General features: G+C 40.0%; 2 protein-coding genes across 2 annotated transcripts; one reads left to right on the forward strand and one right to left on the reverse strand.

Moving 5' to 3' along the window:
- Positions 1–259: 259 nt before the first annotated feature.
- ccnd1 (cyclin D1) lies at positions 260–5,696 on the forward strand. The gene is made up of 5 exons (XM_028014909.1): positions 260–457; positions 1,728–1,943; positions 2,558–2,717; positions 2,820–2,968; positions 3,066–5,696. The coding sequence occupies exons 1-5, from the start codon at positions 260–262 to the stop codon at positions 3,219–3,221; spliced, it is 879 nt and encodes a 292-aa protein (XP_027870710.1). The 3' UTR covers positions 3,222–5,696.
- Positions 5,697–20,257: 14,561 nt separating this feature from the next.
- Positions 20,258–22,692, reverse strand: lto1 (LTO1 maturation factor of ABCE1). Its single transcript, XM_028014942.1, has 5 exons — positions 22,566–22,692; positions 21,985–22,090; positions 21,565–21,635; positions 21,079–21,196; positions 20,258–20,912 (listed from the first exon to the last, which is right to left on the reverse strand). The coding sequence occupies exons 1-5, from the start codon at positions 22,622–22,624 to the stop codon at positions 20,841–20,843; spliced, it is 426 nt and encodes a 141-aa protein (XP_027870743.1). The 5' UTR covers positions 22,625–22,692; the 3' UTR covers positions 20,258–20,840.
- Between the last annotated feature and the right edge of the window lie 1,668 nt (positions 22,693–24,360).

Raw genomic sequence — 24,360 nt, forward strand, 5'->3', positions numbered from 1 at the left:
TAGTGTGTGCGGCCGTGCTCGAGCACAAGCAGGTCTGGGCGCGCGGAGAAGGGGTTTTTGTCTCGCGGAGCGAAGTGGTCTGTTCCTCAGAAGGCTCGCGCACACCGAAGGAACAGCAGCACGCAGCAACGAACAGAACAAAGGGATTTAATTTAGCCGCCTGTCTCCTCGTGCCTGCTCCGGTCTCTTCCTGCTGTAAGCTAACCGGGGACATTTCACCAGGACAGTCCTGCCACTACGTTCTCGACCGAGGTTTATTATGGAGGAGCAGCTGCTGTGCTGCGAGGTGGACTCTATCAGGAGAGCCCACCAGGACGAGAACCTACTTAATGACCGAGTCCTACAGACTATGCTGAAGGCAGAGGAGAACTACTTACCGTCCCCCAACTACTTCAAGTGTGTTCAGAAAGAGATTATACCCAAAATGAGGAAAATACTAGCCACTTGGATGTTGGAGGTTAGTTTTCAGCGTATTTGCTTTAACCTAAACGACAGGAATTTTGTTTGTTAGATTTATTTGTAAATCTTAAAATAAAAACCTATAAAGGAACATTCTAATTAATGTTAAGGTTATAGAAGGATAATGCACACAATGCCATTCAAAGCAGTAGCTTGAACTGAGTGCTGGCTGCTTCTTCGCGAGATTGTCTTCAAATCCAAATTCCCATCAATATAGCCTGGTATATGGTTGATTATTATTATTGAGTCTATAAAATCTACACAGCTGCTTTTATTTCCTCCAAAATAACAGCAATGTACACGTATGCAGTTTGGCCCGTGCCAGAAGCCTATTACGCGCCATCTTTGTTGTTGTCCTTTAAGGAAGATTTTAATACCATTAAAAATCTAGAATGCAAACAGGAGTGACAGTGAAGCGATAAAATCAACAAGAAATCCACGTCCTCCATGAGACCTTTGTTTAGTGTGTGCATGTCGCCATTCTGCTGCTATTAACTGCTAAACTTTGTCTTCCTTCTTCTCAACTCGGCTCTTTCTGTGAAGGTCGCTCAGGGAAAAATGCGTTTTTTAACAGATCTCGAAGTAAATTCGCAGCGTTAAAAGTCGGGTTTGATTGCTTAGATGTTATCAGACATTTACATCAACTTTTGGATAAAGTTCTTCGCCGCTATATATTTTTTATTAATTTTTAAAGTCTCGCATCGGAGCGATGTCGGGAAGTATCCCCCGCAGCACGTGAAAAGGCTTCGTCGGAGAAATATATTTTTTTAAAATTCCATTAATGTCGCATTCCAGAATCTTTTCTCCCAATCCGATCAGAAATTCGATAAGGATCATTTAGATGCCATTTTTAGCCGGCTTAGTAATTTTTAAATATTTATAATTATTTTTTGAAAAGATGACGAAGTTGAAATTAGAGTGAAACTTGCATCTACGCCACCTTTGTGTCTCGGTCAGAACTGACTACGAACTAAATCCAGATTATTTTCACTGGAGATAAAAAGCTTCTATAAAGACTTCGTTGACTTTGTAGTTTATATTATTTCGTGTTTAAACCACATTTGAGTTTGCTTTATAAATTCTGATCCCAGTTTGATTTATTTAATACCAAAGCCACGTGAGGTTAATTTTGTTATGTTTCTATCTTTTGTCAGTCGAAGTAATTGTCGCTGGAGCTCATTTTGAGTTCAACCAGTTTATAGCTGATAAAATGGGAGAAAATGTTTGTGCAGCAGCAGCAGCTTCTAACGCGCTTTTCTCACCTCCAGGTCTGCGAAGAGCAGAAGTGCGAGGAGGAGGTTTTTCCGCTGGCGATGAACTATTTGGACAGATTTTTATCAGTGGAGGCCACCAGGAAAACAAGACTGCAGCTGCTAGGAGCAACCTGCATGTTTCTAGCATCCAAGATGAAGGAGACTGTCCCCCTCACTGCAGAGAAGCTCTGCATCTACACGGACAACTCGGTCCTACCCGGGGAGCTGCTGGTAATTACCTTCTGCAGACATGGCTGTTTCATAACACTTAACAGCATATTATCAGCATGCACAGAGGACGGAGGGTTATCTGCTCTGTCAGCCCCACAGGCCTCCATAGAAATGAAAAGACAAAGACCAGGAGTCTGGTTAAAATAAAGGTGATAAACGTGGTGCTTTGTCTGAATCGGCTGCCTGGTACTTTCCCATGGTGACCGTAACCTCTCTCATTTCATGAATGGACACAGAACATGCCTTAAATAGGATTTACAGCGACACCCAGTGGTCACATGGCTGAAATGCAGACAGAAGAAAAACTTATGATGCTTTGAATAGAAACGACGTTTGGTCCAGCTGTAGCCCGCTGTGTCCATGTGATATAAAACTATTATCGCAATAAATTAAGGCGCAGGGTTTTCAGAGCACAGTATAGATAAATGATATAACTAAATATGATCTGATTTATTGTGATGCAATATAAATGAAATTGCTAAGGTTAAACTGAGCCGACCTGTCCTGCAGGCCCTGAAGTTAACTTGAGTGCTCACATGGAGACATTGTTGGAGGCAGATGAGGGGATGAGGAGATGTTTGTCCCTGAGTATGTGCTCCTGTGTCTGTCCACAGCAAATGGAGCTGCTGGTTCTCAGCAAGCTCAAGTGGGATCTGGCTTCAGTCACTCCTCATGACTTCATTGAGCACTTCCTGTCCAAGTTGAAGATTCACCCCTCCACAAAGCAGATCCTCAGGAAACACGCTCAGACCTTCGTGGCGCTCTGCGCAACAGGTCAGCCACCTCAATAATGTCCTAATATATCAGGGATCGGCATAGACTTTACCGTGACTGATGCTATGTGTGTGGGATAAAATGATTTTCTTGTTTCACTAGATGTCAACTTTATTGCTAGTCCTCCATCAATGGTGGCAGCAGGAAGTGTGGTGGCTGCTGTTCAAGGTCTCTACCTGAAAAGCCAAGACGCCTCCCTCTCCTCACCAAACCTCACCAACTTCCTGTCACAGGTCATTCGCAGTGACCCGGTATGAGATCAGTCCTCTGTCAGCACCAGTTCATTCATGTGCTCCCATGTGTTGTCTGTGTAACAGTCCTGATGTTTCTCCACTCCCCTGTCTTCAGGACTGTCTGCGGTCGTGTCAGGAGCAGATAGAGTCGCTATTGGAGTCCAGTCTGCGGCAGGCTCAGCAACACGGTGGCGCAGCAGAAACCAAACGCATGGACGAGGACGCCGACCTGTCCTGCACGCCCACAGACGTGAGAGACGTCAACATCTGAGGAAGACCGCATGTCGCACGATGAACCTGTTGATGGAGGAGACAGAGGGAACTGATGGAAGGCTCGCTCCCATTTCTGCGTGCCCATCTTTTCCTGCTTCCTGGTTGGCCGCCAACAACGCTTATAATTCCATTATGTGCTATGGCTGCTATGACGAGACAGAGTGGCCTGCTGCCATGCAGCACACCCCATGTCCCATTTCTTGCCAGTGACCCCCACCTACAGAAATGTACCTGAGAAAAGGATGATGCTGGGCGTCTTACAGGGCTGGAGCTGGAGCCTCAGAAGCGGACAGTCTAGTAGATAGCTTTTGTTTTTCTTTTAATACACTAGGAATATTTTAATGACCACAAACAGTCTTCAGTTTCAGGTCTTCTCCTGGTCTCTGGCCTTTATTAAAGCTGTTTTGTTTATTTTTTTCTTTCCATTCCCTTTGTCTTATATAGAACGACTTTATTCCATCTGCCCAACTTCTCATGTTTGTCTCATTTATCCCCTCTTGCATATGTTTAGTCACTTTATTAATTTCCTTTTTAAACATCATTAGTCTTATACCTCTTCTGTTCCATCCTGTTTGGTTTGGTAGAGCCAGCATAACGAGTGACGCTCTGTATTCTGATCTTTGAAGCTAGCAGCTACTGATGTGGACAAATGGAAAGCCTTGTTCGTCCTTCACAGCCTTCGTTCTGCTCATTCTAGTCTGCTGTAATGTGACAACATCAAACCAGTGCATGTGTAAGCAGAAGAGTCCACATCCACCCAGACCATTCCAATGGTTGTTTTTCTATAGAAAAAGCACTTTTGGTCAGTAATGCTGGCGCAAGTTAAAAAAACAAACAAAAAAAAGACTCACATTGATAAAGTTTGTGAAAAATATAAAAAAGGACTAGTGGGATGGGGTGGTGAGCTGGAATGTTTAGGAGAAGATGATGTAGAGTGGTATTTGCATACAGTTGCACCTGCTGAGACAAAGAGATGATGAGTGGCAGAGCGGTTCCTGATGCTCCTCCCAACCTTCACTGCAGCAGAACTGCTTCGTCTGACACGTCAGCATCAGGAGCCAGCTGGACAAATTCTGAGGAAAAGAGGAAAAATATATTGCAGTTCTATCATTCAAATAATGTTTTGTATTTTAATGTACAAATAGAATTTATTTTTATAACTTTAAGCAGCTCCTAGCAAAACCTGCTGGTGTTAAATCTCAAAGACGGGCTTTTATCTTCCTGCAGAGCAGAAACGGCTCCATGAAATCTTCAATTCGTCTCTGAACCCCCAGAGCTGCACCCCATCCCACAAACACAAATACTCCAACTAAGTTCAAACTTTGCTCATGGATTCCAGGAAACAGATGAAGCTGGAAAAAAAGGGGAGTGGTGAGACTATTGACATGATTTTGCACAAACCTGAAAGACATGGAAAGTGTTTGTTGGGGACAAAAAGGCAGAGAGCAAAGTTGGCAACAGTACCAAGGAGTGAAAGTAGCATAAAGGGCGTGTCTTATGGCTGTAGAGTTAAAGTCCAGGTTCCTGCACATGATGGATCAGGTTGATACAGGCTTTTATGTCAAAGGATGTGAGTGTGTTGAACTGTGTAGGAGCTCTGTCTGCTAGGGTTCTGATTGTACATTACAGATAGAGTGTAGGAGAACAACACTCCTTGTATTCTGCTGCTATAGAACCAGAAATCCCAGCTACGTGTTAAAACAAAAAGAAAAAGGTGAAAAAAAATTTAAATGGATAAAAACAATGCTTTGTTTCTTGTTGTTTGCTGCTATGTTTTGATTGTTTTTGTTTTATACATATAAATGTCAATATACTGCCATTCTAGGTTTGAATTTTCTCATAGAAAATTGTTATTGACATCCTCATTTGTTGTTTTGTGTAGAATATATGTGCTCCTTTTTTATAATTACATAATATGATTCTCCAAACAATTTCCAAAAACAAGGAAAAATTAGATATATAGAGAAGTGTTTGATCCATTATACCTCATGCGACAGTCAAGATCTATCTCTGACTTTTAGTCTTTTTGTTTGTTTTAGTTCTTATTCTATTTTGCCTGTTGGGTCAGTGCCTAGCAGCTGTGTTCCACCTGCTCAAGGTGAAGCATCCATGATGGAAACCAGCGAGTCCAGGCCATGCTTTCATACTGGTGCCATAACAGAAAATGGGATATCTATTACTCTGTTGAGTGTTAAGCTGTCTCGGTAAAAAGAGACTTTATCCCCTTTAGGCCCATTGAGGCCTTTCTTCCTCCCCCCTTTTTATATTTATAAAGAGAAAAAAAGCTTTGTGCTTCAATTGCTGAAATGTCAGTGCGTTGATTTGAGTTTGTAAATAGATTCATGCTCTGTAAGCCATAGACTGTTCTTGTTGTTTTCACAAAATTCTTCTACACAGTTGAGTCTGCTCGATTGGGACACACAGTGTATTCATCTTTGTGCTGACAACACAATAAAAACATGAATTAGATGAAGTCTGGTGACCTCGCTGTCTTTTTTTCTTCTCAGGCATAAGCTCGAAGGTCCCCAGATCCAGAGTCACAGCCTTCCTCCATGTCTTCATCATGACAGGTTGGGACTGACAGTTCCCCAGTGCATTTCCTCCAGGGTCTCCAGTTTTCTCCCCAGGTCCAAAACATGCATGTTAAGTCAAGTGGAGATCCTGAACATACCTTGAGTATGGATGTGAATGCCAGATTATCTGTCTGTGTTGGCTCTGTGATAGACTAGTGAGCTGTGCAGTACTCCACCTCTTCCTGTCTCTTGAACCCTGGACAGGATTAGACAGATATAAACAGTATGTTCATATATGGATGGACAGAACCAAGTATTTATAAAAAAAAAGCATGTTTTCATGCTAATAAAATCAGAGAAAATTCAACAGGCCTCTTTTGGAGCTGCACTGATCATGGGAAGAATGAGTTTCAAGAGAAAATGTAATGTTTGGTGATTTTAGAAGGAAAAATAGGCTCATGCAGCACATACAGTTCATTTTTGCAATAGTTCCAATTTCACAACAATACCAACAAACTCAGTTCAGTCAAATACAAACATTGTTGACTTTGATGTATTTATATGCAATTCTGTCTCTTAACTATAATTTTAAAAAATTCCAATCAAAATCCAAGTCTAATATTCTTCAAACTTAAATGACTTGCAATATTAAGTCACACTTGTAGAAAGAAAGTGTCTGCCAGTCACTTCCAATTGATCATAATTTTAATATCGCATAATTATTGGATTCATCTCATTACTCCATATTTGACATGGTAATTTGATTCATATGTAAAACAGTAATATAAAAACAGTCATATACACAGGGCAAGATATACAAAGATACGGTGCAGGAGGGAGCGAACAGTAAGCAGGTGGTACCGGTGCGTTGAGCTGTGGTGCTACATTGATATTTTTAGCTAAGTACTATTGCTGAGGGGCAGAGACTGACCTCCTGATGCACAGATAAAGAAAAGAAAATTGAAAAAAACCCCTCAAAAATCAAGGATAACAGGAGCAGGGGCTCCTCCACTGCCCTCTGCATGTCACTGAGGATGTGAGTCCCTGGGCTGGAGCCTGGTTTGGTGACCTATTTAATAAAAAAAACATTTTACTAATGCTTATTACAGTATAGTATTAGGTAGTCCTATACATCAGTAGGTAAGAATTGTTGCAGAGTTTAATGCATCCTCTGGACTGTAGCTCCAGTTATTCCTGTAAAAAATAACTATACCTTCATAATTTTCAAATACTTGAGTTTGGTCTATATTCACGGAAATTAATTTCAAGTGATATGGACCTATTAGTTTTATATGAAGTATAATGTTGGCAAAATATACACTCATTAAGAAAAATAAAAAGTGAAACAAAAACTCCAAAAAATGACCACCAGAAAAGTGAAATGACACATAAATGTGTCACTTAAAGCCAACAATTTTCCATGGTGTTCCATCAGGGCCTACAATAGATATAGACATATACTGTATCTACGACCTAAATTATAATGTTTGTTCAGTTAAATGTTCTTAATTTATTTCGAATAATCTTTTCTCTTTTTTTTGTGACGCTTTTATTGGCTGTGCCACTGTTCATGTCTGTGTGAATCATTGATGTGTTGTCCAATCAGATTTCAGTATCTATGAGCTTCAAGCTAATCTGGCCAGGTCTTCAGAAGGCCTATGTAAAGCAAATAGTATGTCAGTGGAACTGTTCACAGAACCAATCAGATTTCACTGCATGAAAAGTGGGATATTCGACAGCTATTGACACCTAGCACTGCCGTGCGCTTAAACACTGAAGGCAATCAGCAAGAGTTCTTGTCAGAATGGGAAATTGTAGGGAACTGTGAAGAATTGACAAACACTGTGTGAGTCCGTGTTGCCCTATCATTCCCCTCCTCTTGGCCCTAGGTGAGGCTTTCATATTTAAAAGAAGTTTCTGGGACCAATGCAAATGCAAACCAAGTATTGATCACCAGCCTTTCTGACTGTAGTTTCTGTCGTAGCTCACCCATTTTCCCTTCTGTGCACCACCCAGGTCTGTTTACCAGTTCCAGGACCCGACCAAAACCCCTCAGTGTTATTACCTTGAGAAATAATGAGATTTGTTTAAGTATAAAACTGTCAAGCTCATCCAAGATTGTGTAATGGAATGCAGACAGAGCCATCGCTGTACATATTTCCAAGAGAAGGGTTTCTGCTGACGTGAAAACACTGCGCTTTACATAAAGCACATCAGTTGTGTCATCATCTGACAAAGTTCCAATCATTTACACATGTAAAATATTGGTCATTTTAGTACCATAGGCACATGTCGATGACTCTTCTGAAATGACCTCCTAATCAGGACTTTGTGGTTAAACATTCTCAGTATTTAATCACAAATACTGGAATACAGGCTCCAAAAAGCCTGTATTCCACCATGTATTCCTTCAAATGGAGATGTAAATACATTTTGGTGTTGCAGTGCAATGGGCCAAACAATTTAACACATTTTGAGAAGTCTGCAGGTATTGTTTAGTTATACAAGTATGCCATGAAGAAGTATGATTGGAGAAAGAATATTCAAACAATGATCTATCTTATCCATTAAAATATATCTTACAGGTGTGTTAGTTTTGGTTGAATTGATGTTATAAAAGCAGAATATACAGGATTACATACAATAGACTTTTGTTGAACATGATCTTACTTTGACATTCCACCCAGCTGTAGGTTTATCATTTCATAACTTAATCAATAATAATATTAATCATAATAAAGAAAAACATGTTCCAGAATGGTTCATCATACAAAAAATATTTTTGTGAACAATATTCAAACTAAATGTTACTCTGCACTGATTGCTTTAAAGACCCAGAGTCCGGTCATATTGGAGTAGCAATCTGCATTTAATACCACAATATGAAGAAACTACAGATAATTTATCACAATTCCCTGATTAACTCTTGAGTTTAAATTGAAGAGCAAAATAGTTGAAAATATGTGATACCTTCTGATAGAGTATAAAAGTTTTGTTCTTTTTTAAAAAAAGTTTTGTTAGTTAAGCAAGAAATTTAACTTAGACATTATCAATATTCTGTATAAACTAAAAAAGGATAGCTCAAAGTAGAATTGAGTGAATAAACATCTACCCAATTAAAAACATTTAGTAATTAATTATAATAAAAATGAAATATATTGTCACATAATGTTTTGAAAAACAAATCTTCTACAATTTATTTTTTCTGTCAACTTCCATTTCACACTCCAGTCCAATTGGTGGCAGTAATGCGCTTTTGGTCAGGCACCCGCCACTAAACTCCAGAAGATGATCTGCACAAACGCTGAAGCCAACAGTTTGTCCATAAAGCTTTAAGAACAGCAGTCCGCTGTGCTCAGTCTATCCGCTCCACCTGCTTAAGTACAGATGGAGTCACACACTTTGAAGGCAGAGAGTACTGGCAGCAGAGGAGGTGGCATTCTGGGAGGATGGTACCTAGGAGGGGTGTCAGGATGGACTGTGGTGAGGTGGAGACCCCAAGTTCCCTCATCCATGAGCTCAGTGATCTGAGGTCTACACTACAGGAGAGACGTCGGGTCTGTCCTGAACGCAGCACAATGTTAGATCATGTTTGGACAAAAAAAAAAAAAAACACTGCCAGATGCTCCAGAAGTGGACAGTGGACAAGCATTTATGTCTTACTTTGTGTGGAAACAACAAAAAATAAAATGAAATAAAGAAAAAAAATATTGTGCCTCATTTATGTTCCTCATATATGAATGAACATGTTGCATATAAGCAATATCATATGAGTATATTTTAATACATGACTATACACAATGACTATATTAAAAATATATATATATTATTTTTTATATAGACAGAGGATTCTCAGCTATGACCGGTTCCACTGGTTACCGCCTCTGAGGTAACCTGGTAAAAACCAACAACTTGTCTGACACTCTTTGTTTCATCCAGCAGGGGTGTCAAACTCCAGTCCTCGAGGGCTGCAGTCCTGCAGTTTTTAGATGTGCTACAGGTACAAAACACTGGAATGAAATGGCTTAATTACCTCCTTGTGTAGATCAGTTCTCCAGAGCCTTAATGACCTAATTATTCTATTCAGGTGTGTTGCAGCAGAGGCACATCTAAAAGTTGCAGGACACCGGCCCTTGAGGACTGGAGTTTGACATCTGTGATCCAGAGGGTCTGGGCTTTCAGGTGTTGAGAAATTATTGCTTCCTGTTGCTCTCATTTGTATGTGATGTATGTAATGCGCCAGTTCAACACTAAGAAGCGTAGCAGAAATTGCCTGCTCTGTTAACAACCATCGTCCACTGCGAAGAGAAGAGCTGATCCGAATGAAGCTGCTGCTAATCTTTCATAGATTATCTGTTTCATGCCATGCTGCCACGACATGGTGACAGTTTTAACAAATATAGAAAAAATATATTTTTCTAAGTTACCTACTAAATTTTCAAACATTAAGTTAGAGGTCAGACTAAAATGTTTGTTTTTTTTCAAAAGAGGCCTCTTTGTTGTCGCCATTTCCATGTGGAAGTGGCTTTAGACATAATGCCAGTCATCTACACATTATGCCTTGAGTCAAATCAGGAGGTGGTCATAAAAGACAATACAAAACATAAAAAAATACTTTTCTCCCCTTACAAGCCTTCCAGTCTGCAGGCTGTACAAGGTCAGGTGGACTAAAGAAAATAATTTATTCAAATCAACTCATAAAAGGACAGCAGGACTCAGCACATCTAAAACTATACAAACATGAAAGTCAAATTAATAACTGCACACTTTAAGGCCCAATTCATTTAATAACTATTTAAATAAGCATTTAAAAATTTTACATTGTGCTACAAATTCATTTTCCCTCTTACAAATTTTATTATATCATGGTACTAGCTTAAATTTAAGGAGAGGGCATGAAAACTGTTTTAAAGAAACCAGATGTTTGGAGAAATTATTAACTTGTGCTACGTGTGTGGATGAGGGTGAGACAGAGAGACAGACAGGCAGAGTGAGATAGAGACAGAGAGAGAGGAGGAGAGAGGGAGAGAGAGAGAGAGAGAGAGAGAGAGAACTCTTGATTTGTTATGCAAGGAATGTCTTTGATGGGGCTTCAGTGTGGAGGAAAAGGCGTGAAACTCTAATCCTTTCCCACAGACCTGCCAATACCAACTGAATCAGCAGCAGACAAAGACCATCAACACACATTACATACAAACAACCATGTATCCAAAGGCCTTTTGAGACATAAGACACGGAACATTAATGCCTTCATCAGACTGTTAAAACAATGACATGCTTAATGTCAGACCAGGGTCATATTTACACTGATGTTCAAAATCTCCAGTTCTGACCTTATTGTAGTTTCACATAGTACCTTGTTAAAAGTAGAGTCTGAATGGGGATTTTCCATGAAGTTTACAGACATAATCAATCTCAACAACACAGTGCTTCATGCAGAAATGATGGCAATGTCAGAAATGTGTTAATAATGTGTTTTCTACATCACGTGAATTTTAGTCATTCTTAATCATTCAGAATTTTTAATTGGGCCTTTTCTAGTTACTCTATTATTTCTGAGCTTAAAGCTGCCATATGTATGTTTTATAAGCCAAATGTTTATATATATATATATATATATATATATATATATATATATATATATATATATTTGTTCAAATTGTCACCATGTCGTGACAGTAAAATATGAGACAGATAATCTCCTCCACTCCTCCCCAGTTGTTCTACTGCCATCTGCAGAAATGCACCACTCCCAGTCAGAAACAACCAATCAGAGACAAAAAGAGGTTTTAGCGCTGTCAGTGACTCTTGTGTACACGCTGCTCAATGTGCTAATGGTGGGGAAACAAGTTACTGCCACAGTCATCGGTGGCCATGCTAACTAGCCCTAGCATTCAGGACAGACTCTGCTGCGGGGAACCAGCTGAAGGTAGCAGAAAGAGAGGAGATAGGTGTGAGCGTCACAGTGAAAATGTGTTTTATTTTGATAGTGCAATTATGTATATATTTGATCATTTTCAGTGCATGATTTTGACTTATTTTATTTTAATTTCTTGTTTGTGGTGTTTTTGCACTGTCAAAATAAAACATTGTTTTAATCCAACAGTGGACTCTTTGGACAAACTGCCTGGAGATGGTCAGCAGTTTTTTCACAGACCTGCCAGAGAAACTAAAAGGTGCGTTGGGTAACAGCCAGACAGAACCACTGACTGTGATCGCCAGGTGAAGAAGACGGATCGACGTGATGTGCTGGTCCATTCTCACAGCAGAAACGACAATCAGTAGAAAACAACATGTTGGATTGACAGCAGGGCAGAGATGAACCTCTAAAACTTTCCACTGACATCTGCAGGACTCAGCCTTATTGGGAGGAACACAGATCAGATTGGCTCTCTTGACGGTGCTTCTGGCCAGCGTCTGTTTGTTTTCAGGGCAGTGAGCCTCTGAGAGGGGCCTGTTGTGGATCACAGCGGATCTGCAGCCAATAGAGAGACGGCTGCGGGATGGAACCAGGAAGTTCCTTCTCTTCCTGGATTGGACTGGTGTGATTCCAGCTTAAGCATCCTTTAATTAAAAATGTAGAGAACAATCTGATTCTGGACTGTGAGACTGTCCACAGAGACAAAGACCTTCATTTCTGCAGACATGAAGGTCTCCAGTCTCCAGTAGGTGGGTTCTTGTCACATTTCAGTCAAGATCCCATCTCCATCCTGACATTTTGAGTTATTTTATGGACTTTTAGCTTTTAAAAGCAGCATTTTTTTAACTGTACAGTTTCCTTAAAAATGCCTTATTTACTCCTATTTGCTCCCACAGGAATAAACATGCTAAGTCAAACCTGGTCTCTGTTTTCCTGCTTTCTGACTAACTTGCTCTCCCATATTGTCAAATAAATTCTTGGTGTGGCACTAAAGACATACCAGCTTAGTGTTACATGAGCATGATTGACAGTGTTAGGCTCCTCCTCTATCTTATGAAGTACACCAGTTCTTCCTGCAGCAAATCCCCACAGCATGATGCTGCCACCACATACTTCACATTTAGGACGGTGCAAGTGTCCCACTCTTTCCTACAAATGTAAGGATGGTCATTATGTCCAAACATTTCCACTTTAGTTACATCAAATCACATGTCTCCAGAAATAAAGGTCTTTGTCTCTGTGAACAATTATAAACTGGCTTTTTATATTTCTTTTGGAGTTTTGGTTTCCTCCTTGCTGAGTGGCCTTTCAGCCCATGTTGGTACAGAACATGTTTCAGTGTAGACAATGACTCTGTATTGGCTTTTGTTAGAGTTGATTCACACATTTTGGACCAGAACCGTCTCCTGAGGACTATGATTGGACATTCCCATCATGTCTATACTTGGATATAATTGAACAGATGAAGGCTGCACGAATACCATGATTCTCATCACCATCCAGAGGATGGCGGCACAAAATATCCTAAAGATGACTCCAGATTTCTACTCGATATTCCCATGTTAAAGATAGCCTCAACATGTTCCTCAACTGCTTGTCACACCGATCACAATAGAGTTTACATACATAAACTTGATATGCATGACTTGGATCAAATGTTCTGAGTTTCCTTCCACAGTATTTTTCTGGAGTTCTGCTTCATTCCTCCTGACAGAACCGCTGGAACTGGGTCAGGTTTGTGACTGTCTTGCTCACACACACTTTTTGAGTTCTGCCTATAAATTCTCTGTAGGACTGAGGTCAGTGCTTTGTGATGGCCTCTCCAAAACATTGACTTGGTTGTCTTTTGAACTAAGTTGATGTTTGGGATCAGAACTGCAGACATCCAGTCTGGGCCCAGGACAAGACAATCTAAAGCTGCTTCTCCATTGTCAAGTCCCACTCTAACCAGTAAATCTTAGGTCCAGTTCTAGCCCAGGTTGGAGCGTCTCCATTAGGGTGAGAGCGACTGTAGCCAACCTCTCTGACCACAAGAGAAACATTTATGACAAATTGAGGAGAAGGATGACAACAACTGAGGAGCCCAGAACAACCTCCAAAGAAATCAAAGGTCAAGGTACATCAGTGTCAAATCCATCATTGTTTGAATCAAAGTGGACTTCATGGGAGACGACCAAGAAGGAAAGCACAGCATAAAAAGTGAGACTGAAATTTCCCACAATGCATGCTGACAAGCCACAACGTTTCTGAGAGAATGTCCTCAGTAAGACGGGAGAAAACTGGAACTGGCTCATCAGCTGTTTGCCAAGAAAAGAACTTTGGGAAACATGGAGGAGGCTGTGTTATGCTCTGGGGCTTCTTTGACTTGAGTCTGTGCAGGTTTGAGGAAATCTCAAGACTATTGAGGCATTCTGGAGATATATTTAGTTATAGGCATATAGCTATATATAGACATAGAAATATAGATATACGGGTAGATAGTGTACTAAAAATAAAAATTGCCACACAGTTTTACAACGCATCAAAGCTGCTGTATGACCAATCAGGCAGGGATGTTCCACCATGTTTTAATAAATTCTTCAGTCTTCTATAACCAGATAATTGATAGTAATGTGAGCCAGACACGATGTCATACTATCGCATGAATGAAAAATGTACAGACGTGTCTCAGTGTTCACTTCCAGGACAGAGGGTGTGTTCTACTATAAGGAGGTTTTTCATTCTTCCTCTTCTCCTCCTCTTTCTTGTCCTCCTCCTCCTCGTGGAGCTGTTGCTGTGCTTGTGGGGAAATCTGATGCCACCATTTCATTCAGAGAGCTCTTCTGTGGCCGCTGCCGGCTGGCTGCATTTGTCACCACTGCTTTTCATGTCACCACTCACCACCTGCTCCCTGCATTCCTCTACATTCTCTCAAAGACCTCGGTCCCTCCTCCTCTAACTCCTGTTCTTCCTCATCCTCCACAGTCTTTTTTCTTCCTTTTATGATTTCTAGTCCACTAACATCTAGCCATCTTCAGCTGCTACACTCGTTTCCCATATTTTCTATCTTTGAATGAGTGCTTTGATAATTGCTCCTCCTGTCTCTACATTTTCTAACCTAAAGGCTCCATATTGAGCTGCTGATCTGAATGGAGCCTCTCTCCCATTTGGCCTCAGCCACCCTCTCCTCACTCCTCTCCCCCCATCCCTCCCTCGTTTTCTTTTCTATTTGGCTTTAGAAGCTGCCGACTAGAAGACAGCATTCACCTGCCGCCTGCCGCCGCATAAACCAGCTGCTACTGTACCCTCCACACACATTCAGGGCTGTTGGGTTATTGTCAGCGTGACTCTGACAACAGCCGAGTAGGAAAGCCGTTAGACAAAAGCTAAAAAAGTCTCTTTGGTCCTTTCTGGTGCCTCCTGATTCTGCTGCTGCTGTTTGGTAGAAATCAGGCCTGCATGCAGCTTTTCCTCCAGGCAACTGAGTGCTGATGTGGTTTCATTGAAAACAAAGTCACAGATCAGGATTAGCATTGTAGTCATAGAAACTGACTGGCATCTTTCAGATGGTAGAAGGAAGCATGTGTGAGACATGATCAAGACTTTACCGCTGGGTAATTGTGACTGAGGTTAATGACAACATTTCTGCTTCTGCCACTGCTGCAGCATCCAGCATCCAGCATGTAGCATCCAGACCTCCAACCTGGACCTCATAACGCCAGGTATGCTCCTCTTCTCCATTCTAAGTTCTCATAAGTGATTTGAAATCACGTAGCAGCAGTGAACACACTCAGGATGGCCAGTTATTCTTTATCTATTATCATTAAGTAGATAATGGATCCAGATTTATATTGTTATAAATGTCTGGTATATCACAGCTGAAACACAGAGCACAAGGAGAGAAGGTGTGGGGGGACATGTGAGAGCAGGGTTAGGGTTAGGGTAACCCTAAGGAGGCAGATTTCCTTGTGCCTTAATTCTCAGGTCATTTTCATGCTTTGCACTAAATGTAACTATACCTAAAAACAGAAGTTATTATTTTGGGGCCTAAAGAGAACAATCCAGAATCAGCACACAACTTCTGTTATTCTGCTAGAAACTAGCGATCAGGTCCGAAACCCAGGTGTGGTGATGGACTCTGACCTGAACCTTCAGAGACACATAAACTCAGTTACAGTCAGCCTTGTATCATCTAAAGAACATTTCCAGGATTAAAGGAATAATGTCCGAGCAAGATCTAGAGATACTCATTCATGTGTGTGTCTTTAGTCACATTGATTACTGCAACAGTGTCTTCACAGGTCTGCCTAAACAGTCAATTAGATAGCTGCAGCTGGTCCAGAGCGCTCTGTATCTATAGAACCAGAACCAAATATAGAGAAATAGCATTCAGCTTCTATGTGCCACAAATCTTGAATAGAGAACTTACAGAAAACTGCAAAACAGCTGAAACACTGAATTCCTATAGATCAAGGCTAAAAACTCAGCTGTTTAGAATTTCATTTGAACCATAATAAATGGAACACTAGAAAATTCCTGAAGAAATTTAACCGGGGCCTGCCAAAGTGTGCCCGTCGGTTTGGACCCAGCGTTCTGATGCTAGAAATTAGCATCAATGCTTTAGAAAGCTGCAACGTAATCAATAGCATGTGGAGATTGACAAGAATGTTTACTAACATGGACTTGCACCATTCAGTATGATAAAGTAAGTGTATCAGCTAAAATTAGCAAAAATGCTAATGTTAGCGTGATTGCTGTCAGTAGCATGTGGGACATCACTAGGATGTTTTCTATAATGGACTTACTCCATTCAGTATACTAAACATGGCTAAAAAGTAAAATAAATAGCTAATAGCTTATTAAAGCTAAAATGCTAATGCTAATGAACTGCCTTGCTGCGCAAGGCAGTTCCCTAACCTGAGAGAAACAGATAATGCAGAATAATATTATTGCACCGCCTACGGCGGTGCACTAACCTGAGGGGCATATTGAGGCTTTTATTTTGAAATTTGATGTAAGCTTCATATTAAATGCCCACACTCTTCCATTGTGTAACAGTGCTTTGGATAAACCAGTCACATAAAGCCAAAATGAGCAATTACATGATGTAAAAATTGGCAAGGCTTTTATTTTGAAATTTTTGTTAAGCTTCATTTCCAAGGTGCAAACTAATCCCATGTATAACCGTGATTGGATAAAATCAGTTATATAATGCTCAAAAGAGCAATTACATGTTGTAAAAATATTCAATTCTTTTATTTTGAAATTTTCAGTATGCTTCATTTTAAAGTTCCAAACTAATCCAATGTGTAACAGTGCTTTGGATAAAAAAGTCACATAAAGCCAAAAAGCGCAATTACATGATGTAAAACTTCTCAAGGCTTTTATTTTGAAATTTTTGTTAAGCTTCATTTCAAAGGGCCAAACTAATCCCATGTTTAATAGTCATTTGGTTAAATCAGTTATATAATGCTCAAAAGAGCAAATACCTGATGTAAAAATATTCAAGGCTTTTATTTTGAAATTTTCAGTAAGATTCATTTTAAATTGCCACACTAATCCCATGTGTAACAATGGTTGTATAAAATCAGTTATAAAAAGTCCAAAACACAAGTAGTTCTAAAGGCCAGCTCAGTCCTCCTCTGTAATAACTGACAGTTCCTCCATGTTTGTAGTTCTGACATTCAGCTCAGACCTCTTTTGTAGGCACTAAGTGTCCGCCATGTTGTAGTTCTAACCTTCAGTCATTGTAGTTCTAAAGAGCAGTTCAGCTGTCATGTGAGTGAGACAGAGAGGGAGAGACAGAATTGTAACTGTTTGAAGCAGATAGTTTTTCTGATCAAAGCAGGCTGAACATATCTTTCCCTAAATGCTGTCAATAGCATGTGGGATATCATTAGAATGTTGTCTGTAATTGACTTACTCCACTCAGTATATTAAACATGGCTAATAAGTAAGAAAATAGCTAATAGCTTATTTAAGGCAAAAGGCTAATGCTAATGAACTGCCTTGCTGCGCAAGGCAGTTCCCTAACCTGAGAGAAAAATATAATGCATGCTAGTATTATTGCACCGTCTATGGCGGTGCATTAACCTGAGGGGGATATTGAGGCTTTTATTTTGAAAAAAAAAACATAAGCTTCATATTAAATGACCACACTAAATAAAATGTCTAACAGTGTTTGGGTTAAATCCGTTATTTACTGGCCAAAACAGCCAATAGTTCTAAATGGCAGCTCAGCCCTCTGTTTTAACTGAGTATTGATTAGAACTACAGTGATGCGTATTTGTAGTCCTAACCAGCAGCCAATCCCCTCCTGTGTTCCATTGCTATGGTTATCAATCCTCTGCTAACTGTCATGTGTGTGTGACACAGAAAGGTGGAGAAAAAATTCTATCTTTGTGAGACACCCCATTGGTTTATATGGAAAAAGCAGTCCGAACAACTCCTTCCCGTTCAGGAACCGAGAGACGTATTGGAAAACCGTTTGAAGCATATGAGAGGGCTATTTGTCGTCTCCCATAGTACCGCAATTCATATTTGTAGCTCACTCACAGTAATTGCAGTGATGAGACAAAAATGGTGTATGCAGAGCACAGAAATTTTTCAGAAATACATGGAAGTGAATCTGGGAAGAGCGTCAGTTATCCTGGCGCATGATTTCGCTCTGAAGCACCTTGACAGAAAACCGTAAGCCCTAGAGAAATTTCGAAAACATTTTACCGGAGCAGGCATGCGTAACAATGTCATGACGGAGTTTGATACCAATCGGGCGATATTTGTGGGCGTGACGGCGATTTCAAAATTGTTTTGGGGTCAAAAATTCTCTTCATTTCTCACTCTAAAAAAGCGGCAGTTGGTGTCAGTTAGGCTCTGCGTTTCGGCAGTTGGAAATTTGGCTCGTTTGACGCTTTTTACGTCGCCATCGTAAGTCCGATTCCTTATAAAAGTAATAGCTCCAATGCCGGGAATAAGCCGCACGTTTTGATACCACTTTTGTGGGTGGGCTCGCAGCGGTACGAGCCGCATTAACGGTAACGGAAGAATATAATATATAATATTTAAAGAGACATTCTATTGGGTGTAGAATAATAGGTGCCTGCCATGCAATGCATAAGGAGAGCTTATGCATTGCTATGCATTGCTATGCATTGCTATGGGCAGGCCCCAATTAACCAACATATGTGATGTGTATTGGTGGTTTTGTAGATGGCACTTGGCAAAATGCAATGTCTGTTGCTGGTTTAGTTGTTAACTTTATGATGTGTTTATTACATTTATTTGTTTGCATGATTTTTAACTGCATTGTTGTTGAATTGTACTATGCCAATAAACTTGATTGATTCATACATACTGTATACATACATATATTCTATTCTCAGAAGTATTTTTGATTCAATCTTCAATAATATTAAAGATATTATGATGTTTAATATCTAAGAACTTTAAGCTAGAAGGTGGAGAGTTAGCTGGTGTGTTTATTTCAAATCTCAGATTGCAAATATATAGATGCCGTGAAACTTTCAGAAACAGAAACAGTCTCAACTGTATCTACTTGTGGTTCAATCAATGGCTTGATTCATTTCTTACATATGACCTGCAGTTTTCAACACATTTAGCATGAACAGTTTGTGAAAAACCCAATACTGCCCCCTTGTGGCACAAAAATTGTGCCTTTGAATTTTTCTATATGGAGGACTAAAACGGACATAAGAATAAAATCAGCAATACACACACACACACATATGTATTTTGTCTTTCCTTTTCCTTACTCATACATTTTCATCAAGAAATGTTTAGATTTTGTCTTGTCTTTTTCTTATACGTGTTTGTTGTTTTTACATTTCCTATCTCCTCTTTCTACTTTTCTTTTCCTTATGCATTTCTGCCTCATTATGCAAAAGAGGAGGGTCGGTGTCTAACATCTGAGTCTCTCTTCAAACATCTCTGATTCAGAGCTCCTAATTGGTGCCGATTGAAAATGGAGGCGTCTGGCCAGTGTCTCCTTAAGAACTTGAAATGCTGCTTATGATGCATTATTTTCTCTCACTCCTTTTTGCACTCTCTCTGTATCTCCCCTTTCCCTCTCCTGTCCAGTTAGCTATGACTTTTGTTAAATTAATCTAATTTTAAGTTATCCCATGCATTGCTTTCCTTTATTTGTTATGGTTCTACAGTCAAGTCATAACAAACTATATGCATTTATAGTGAAAAATGCATGAGTAAGCAAAAAGGAATTGAGAAACAAAGATGGTCCTAAATAGAATAGCTAAGCAAGTACACACACACACACGTTTGCGTTTCCCCTTATGGGGACCAGGCTTCGGTCCTCACAACGTAATATGTGTCAGGGAAATGGTCCCCACAAGGTATTACAAACGCACGCACGCAGGCACACACACACACACACACACACACTCTCTCTCTGCCAGAGTAACTAAATATCATAACTCCAGTTATTACTGAAAATCAACTTCAGAAGACGTGATGATCGATAGTCTATAGTGACTTGAAGTCATTGATATTCCTGAAAGGTTTAGCGAGAGGCTTGACTTGAACACAGTTTGTTTCTACAATGACAAAAAATAAATAAATACTGATTATGAAGAAAAGTATCAAAAATATTTGACATCCTTTTTTTATTAAAATGTACACAAAGAATCTTTTTTTGAAGTTGGAACTCTTTTGAGGTTTGCCTTTAAAAAATTTAATTAGAAGAAAACCATCTTGGTCAAGAAAATAATGTGACAAAGAAGAACATTTCCTAGAATTTTTCTTTTCATAACTTCAGTCTCCATTCAGTCGATGAGTACAGAGCTGCTTCCCTCGGTGACTGACAGAACTCAACCCTCCGTCTGCTTACTGCAGACGGAACCACAAATCATTTTCTAACTCAGAGAAGCAACATCAGCTCCCTGATCTAAAGCCTGTTTAGAAAGCAGCAGCTTCTCCATCAGTCACTGAGGATCCTAGTTACACTCAAAACCATTTTTGGTTCCCCCAGTTCCTTGAGTTAATGTGAAGTCAGGACAGAACCAGAGCGAGTTCTCCAGCCCTCTGAGCCACTGGCCTCTGCTTCCACTGCTTCCTGTGAGGCCCACAGCGGCCCTCTCAGTCTGGCTTCGTTTCTTCTGGCTCTGCTGCCACGCCACGCCACGCCACGCCGTGCCACTCCATGCCATGCCATGCCACGCCGCTATGTCACTCAGAAAGACGTCCCTTCAGCTGTTCTGATGTAATCCTTAAAGTCAGTGGGCACATTCAGCATCGAGCAGACCTGCAGGACAGCAGATAGAGAACAGTGTTTTTTTTTTTAAAGAAAAGCTCATTCATTTGCTTTTCAGTTGACATTTATTCACTAAAAGTGAAGGTTTCCCACTGACAGAAACAACACAGAGAGTAAGAGGGTCACTGTGACTGCAGCGGGTCAGACTGATGTCTACCTGTCTGAACTTGGCTCGCAGCTTCTCTGTGTCCTCCTGCAGCTTCACTGACTGCGGGTCATCAAGGGGAAACTTCTGGGTCAAATTCAGCAGAGCTTCCAGAGCCTTCAGGCGCTTCCTGGGGACAAATCATCACGTTAGCTTCTGGGTCAGCCGAAATGTCTGGCTGCTTTAACCATGTTCTGCACCAGGAGTCCTACAGAGCTACCATCTAAAGGCTGTTTATTATTGTGACTTTATTAAATACACAAAAGAGATGCAAACATTTTCATTTTTTGTATTAGAATCATAAGTCTGTACAATTATCTTTTTGCAAAAATAATTATGCTAACAGACAGGAAAACCATAACCTCACTGTTACTTTCCTACATATTCAGAGTTTATTAACTTTCTGGACTGACGGAGTTCTGCAGCTGTTTCATAATGACATGAATCTTCAGAGATGCAGCTGGACAGTGTGGAGTCAGAGCGCCGAGCTGGTCGTACCGTGATCTGTCATCAGACTGGCGCTCCAGCAGACATTTCCAGCTGATCGCAAAACCGTAATAAAAGGAGATCTGAAAGAAAAAATATCAGACAGTTTTTAAAGCGACACACCTCAATTCAACTGGAGTTAGAATTAGAATGGTGTACCTAATATAGCCACTTTATTAGGTACACCACGCACACCAGTTTGCCTTTAGACCAGCCTCAGTTCTTCATGACAACATTACATTAGCATTCAACATTAGTCAGAAACGGTTGTTGACATGATGACGTCAAAAACAGCTGCTACAGCATTATCGGTGTTATATCGGAGAAACATTTAAAGATCTAGTATGTTTGAATGTTTCAATAGTTCACAATTCATGTTACCGTTTGCTTTAGAATGGATGACTTGACCTGAGCCTCATCAGCCATACTGACCTCAGATGACAGCTTGGCTCCGTGAGACGCCCCGTGTCTCCAGCCGTTGTGCAGCCCCCGCTGGGTCCCCCTCTGGAAGCCCTCCTGGAAGCCCTCACCACGGAACCTGGAGGTCAGAAAGAAGCTTTCAATCAGCAAGATGCTGCTGTCTGTGATTGGACATCTGTCTTCCACCTACTGGCCAACCAGGCGGGTTGTTTAATGAGAACAGGACCAGGTCAGCTATATTTTCTGTTTTAATTTATAAAGCAGATAATCTTTTTTATTATTATTGTAACTCATTTCATAATCACCACACATAGTGTCAAATATTTCAAGCCTTTATTTCTTGTCATTTTGATTATCATGATTGTACAGTAGTTTCTATTTCTATTCAGCCCCGTGGATCACATCTGTAGGCTTTTTACAACAACTTATTAATACAGACAAGATGGACAGGGATCAGTCAGTGGCTGGTCTATTTCTGTTCTCTACCTGCTTCTAACCTAACCTGATATTCCAGAGGGTTCTGTATCCCTCCGCCTCTGAGTCGTTGGCTCTCCTCAAACATCGCCCGGCCAGTTCTCACCCATAAAACTCACCTTTCATCCGCGAAAAGAATACTGTCAAACAGATCCTCAGCTCCCTGCTGTCCAGCCATGTTTCTAACGCACTCCACTTCTTGGTAAGTGCATTTCTTCTTCTTCCGTTTAATGGCTGTTCAGGTTTTAGGCGCATTACCGCCGCCTTCTGGACTGGAATGTAAATCAAAACAGCTTCGAAGTCAAAATGGTTTTTTTCTGATTCCAAATAAACTAAAAAAAAACAAAAATCTAAACACAATCTAAATAGAATCGACAAGATTATTTTTCCAACAATCCATTAATCACTAACGGAGGCCTCAGAGAGTCATTTTTACATTTTTATGCTGAATTTGCAGCTATTTATAAATATCAAGCGCATCACTGCCACCTCCTGTTCCTAGCATGTAAAAACCTGATCCATTCAGTGTTTCTAGTAAAGTCACAGGTGGACAAAAGTATCTTTAAAGAACGTCCTGTAAACGAAACAACCCAGAACTTGTGCTTTTGTTCAGTTCACAAAGCCCATTGTTCATGTTCAAATGAGTTTTATGGTATAAAGCTATTAGAAAAACACTTATTAGAAAAACGCATTTGATGTCATTGACTGTGTACTGTAGGTATTTTTCTATATTAACCTCTGATTACTGGCACATTATATTAAAGATTTGGTTGTTGGTTTAGCTTGTAAATGAACTGAACACCATGTTTTCTAATCATTCTGAACCCTAAGTGATTTTTTAGAGCCACATTAATTCAAGTTTAAGGCAAATACTCTAACAATCTAAGCTCAGGTTAAAAAGTTGTTGTTTTTTTTTTTTGATAAATGTAATTAAAAAAGTTTAGACTTTGCTAAGCCAACTATATATTTTCTTTTTATGTCTTTCCACTGAAAGGACACCAGGTCCAGTGTGTGTGTGTTCCTTTCTCAGGATAAAGTCACTTAAGGAGGTTTTGTTGCTCTTAAATATGTTAATCTCTTTGTTTTTCAGTACTACATTCTCATAGCTTCTCTCAGTTCTTTGCTTTACATATTGAAGTAATAAACTGAACTGAACTGCAACGTTTGAGTACTGGGATCAAATTTAAATATATGTAATTGATTTATATTTGATTCCTGGAATGTGCCATTTTGTTGGACTTATTAAAATGGACTGGATTGGAATTGTTTGTTTTGTAAAATGTTTTGTGATGCTCCTACTGTAGTTTGATTTTATACTAAATAAATAATATTGAAATTAACTGAAAAAGGACCATCTGAAATCTGCGTGACAGCAGGGGTCACTGTAAAACAAGCAGGAATTTGCTGATCTTGAAGAACTGTGGATGGTCTAAGCAGTCCCAAAGTCCAGTTCTACAGACCTGGAATGTGGAATCATGTTTTTTTCCCTCTGGCAACTGAGAAAACACAGCTGTTTTGAAAATGGAGTTATCAGCCACATCAACACACTGTGATGTGTAAACAGTGCTCTGACATGAAGAACTTTAAAGCCATAACTGGAGGGCAGTGAAAATGCCCTCAAAAACTCTTGTACTCCTCTAAGGTGATTTTTATAAATGTTTCAAGAGCTATATAATATTTCCACATAATCTCTAACCTGTTAGGAGAATGTTGAGGTTTGACTTTTCTGTCTGGCATACCCACCCTGAACGTTTTGAACTCACCAGAGCAAATTTGTGCAGAGGTCAATAATAATAAGTCCGTCTATTTCTTCAAAATTTGTAATATGTCATAATCCAATAAGTCTATTAATATGCATCTATAAACTCAGATGCTACCCAAAGTCTTTTTCTCTCTATCTGATCAATAAAGCCA

Source organism: Xiphophorus couchianus, chromosome 4 (genome assembly GCF_001444195.1).
Source record: "Xiphophorus couchianus chromosome 4, X_couchianus-1.0, whole genome shotgun sequence".
Taxonomy (NCBI): domain Eukaryota; kingdom Metazoa; phylum Chordata; class Actinopteri; order Cyprinodontiformes; family Poeciliidae; genus Xiphophorus; species Xiphophorus couchianus.

Excerpts from the sequence above, each read along its gene's own strand:
- ccnd1 (XM_028014909.1), top strand. The coding sequence starts at position 260 with ATGGAGGAGCAGCTGCTGTGCTGCGAGGTGGACTCTATCAGGAGAGCC. Across the intron at positions 1,944-2,557 it reads TCCTACCCGGGGAGCTGCTG|CAAATGGAGCTGCTGGTTCT; the intron begins GTAATTACCTTC and ends GTCTGTCCACAG. Across the intron at positions 2,969-3,065 it reads AGGTCATTCGCAGTGACCCG|GACTGTCTGCGGTCGTGTCA; the intron begins GTATGAGATCAG and ends CCCTGTCTTCAG.
- lto1 (XM_028014942.1), bottom strand. The coding sequence starts at position 22,624 with ATGGCTGGACAGCAGGGAGCTGAGGATCTGTTTGACAGTATTCTTTTC. Across the intron at positions 22,091-22,565 it reads ATTCTTTTCGCGGATGAAAG|GTTCCGTGGTGAGGGCTTCC; the intron begins GTGAGTTTTATG and ends TCTGACCTCCAG. Across the intron at positions 21,197-21,564 it reads CAGTCTGATGACAGATCACG|GAAGCGCCTGAAGGCTCTGG; the intron begins GTACGACCAGCT and ends ATTTGTCCCCAG.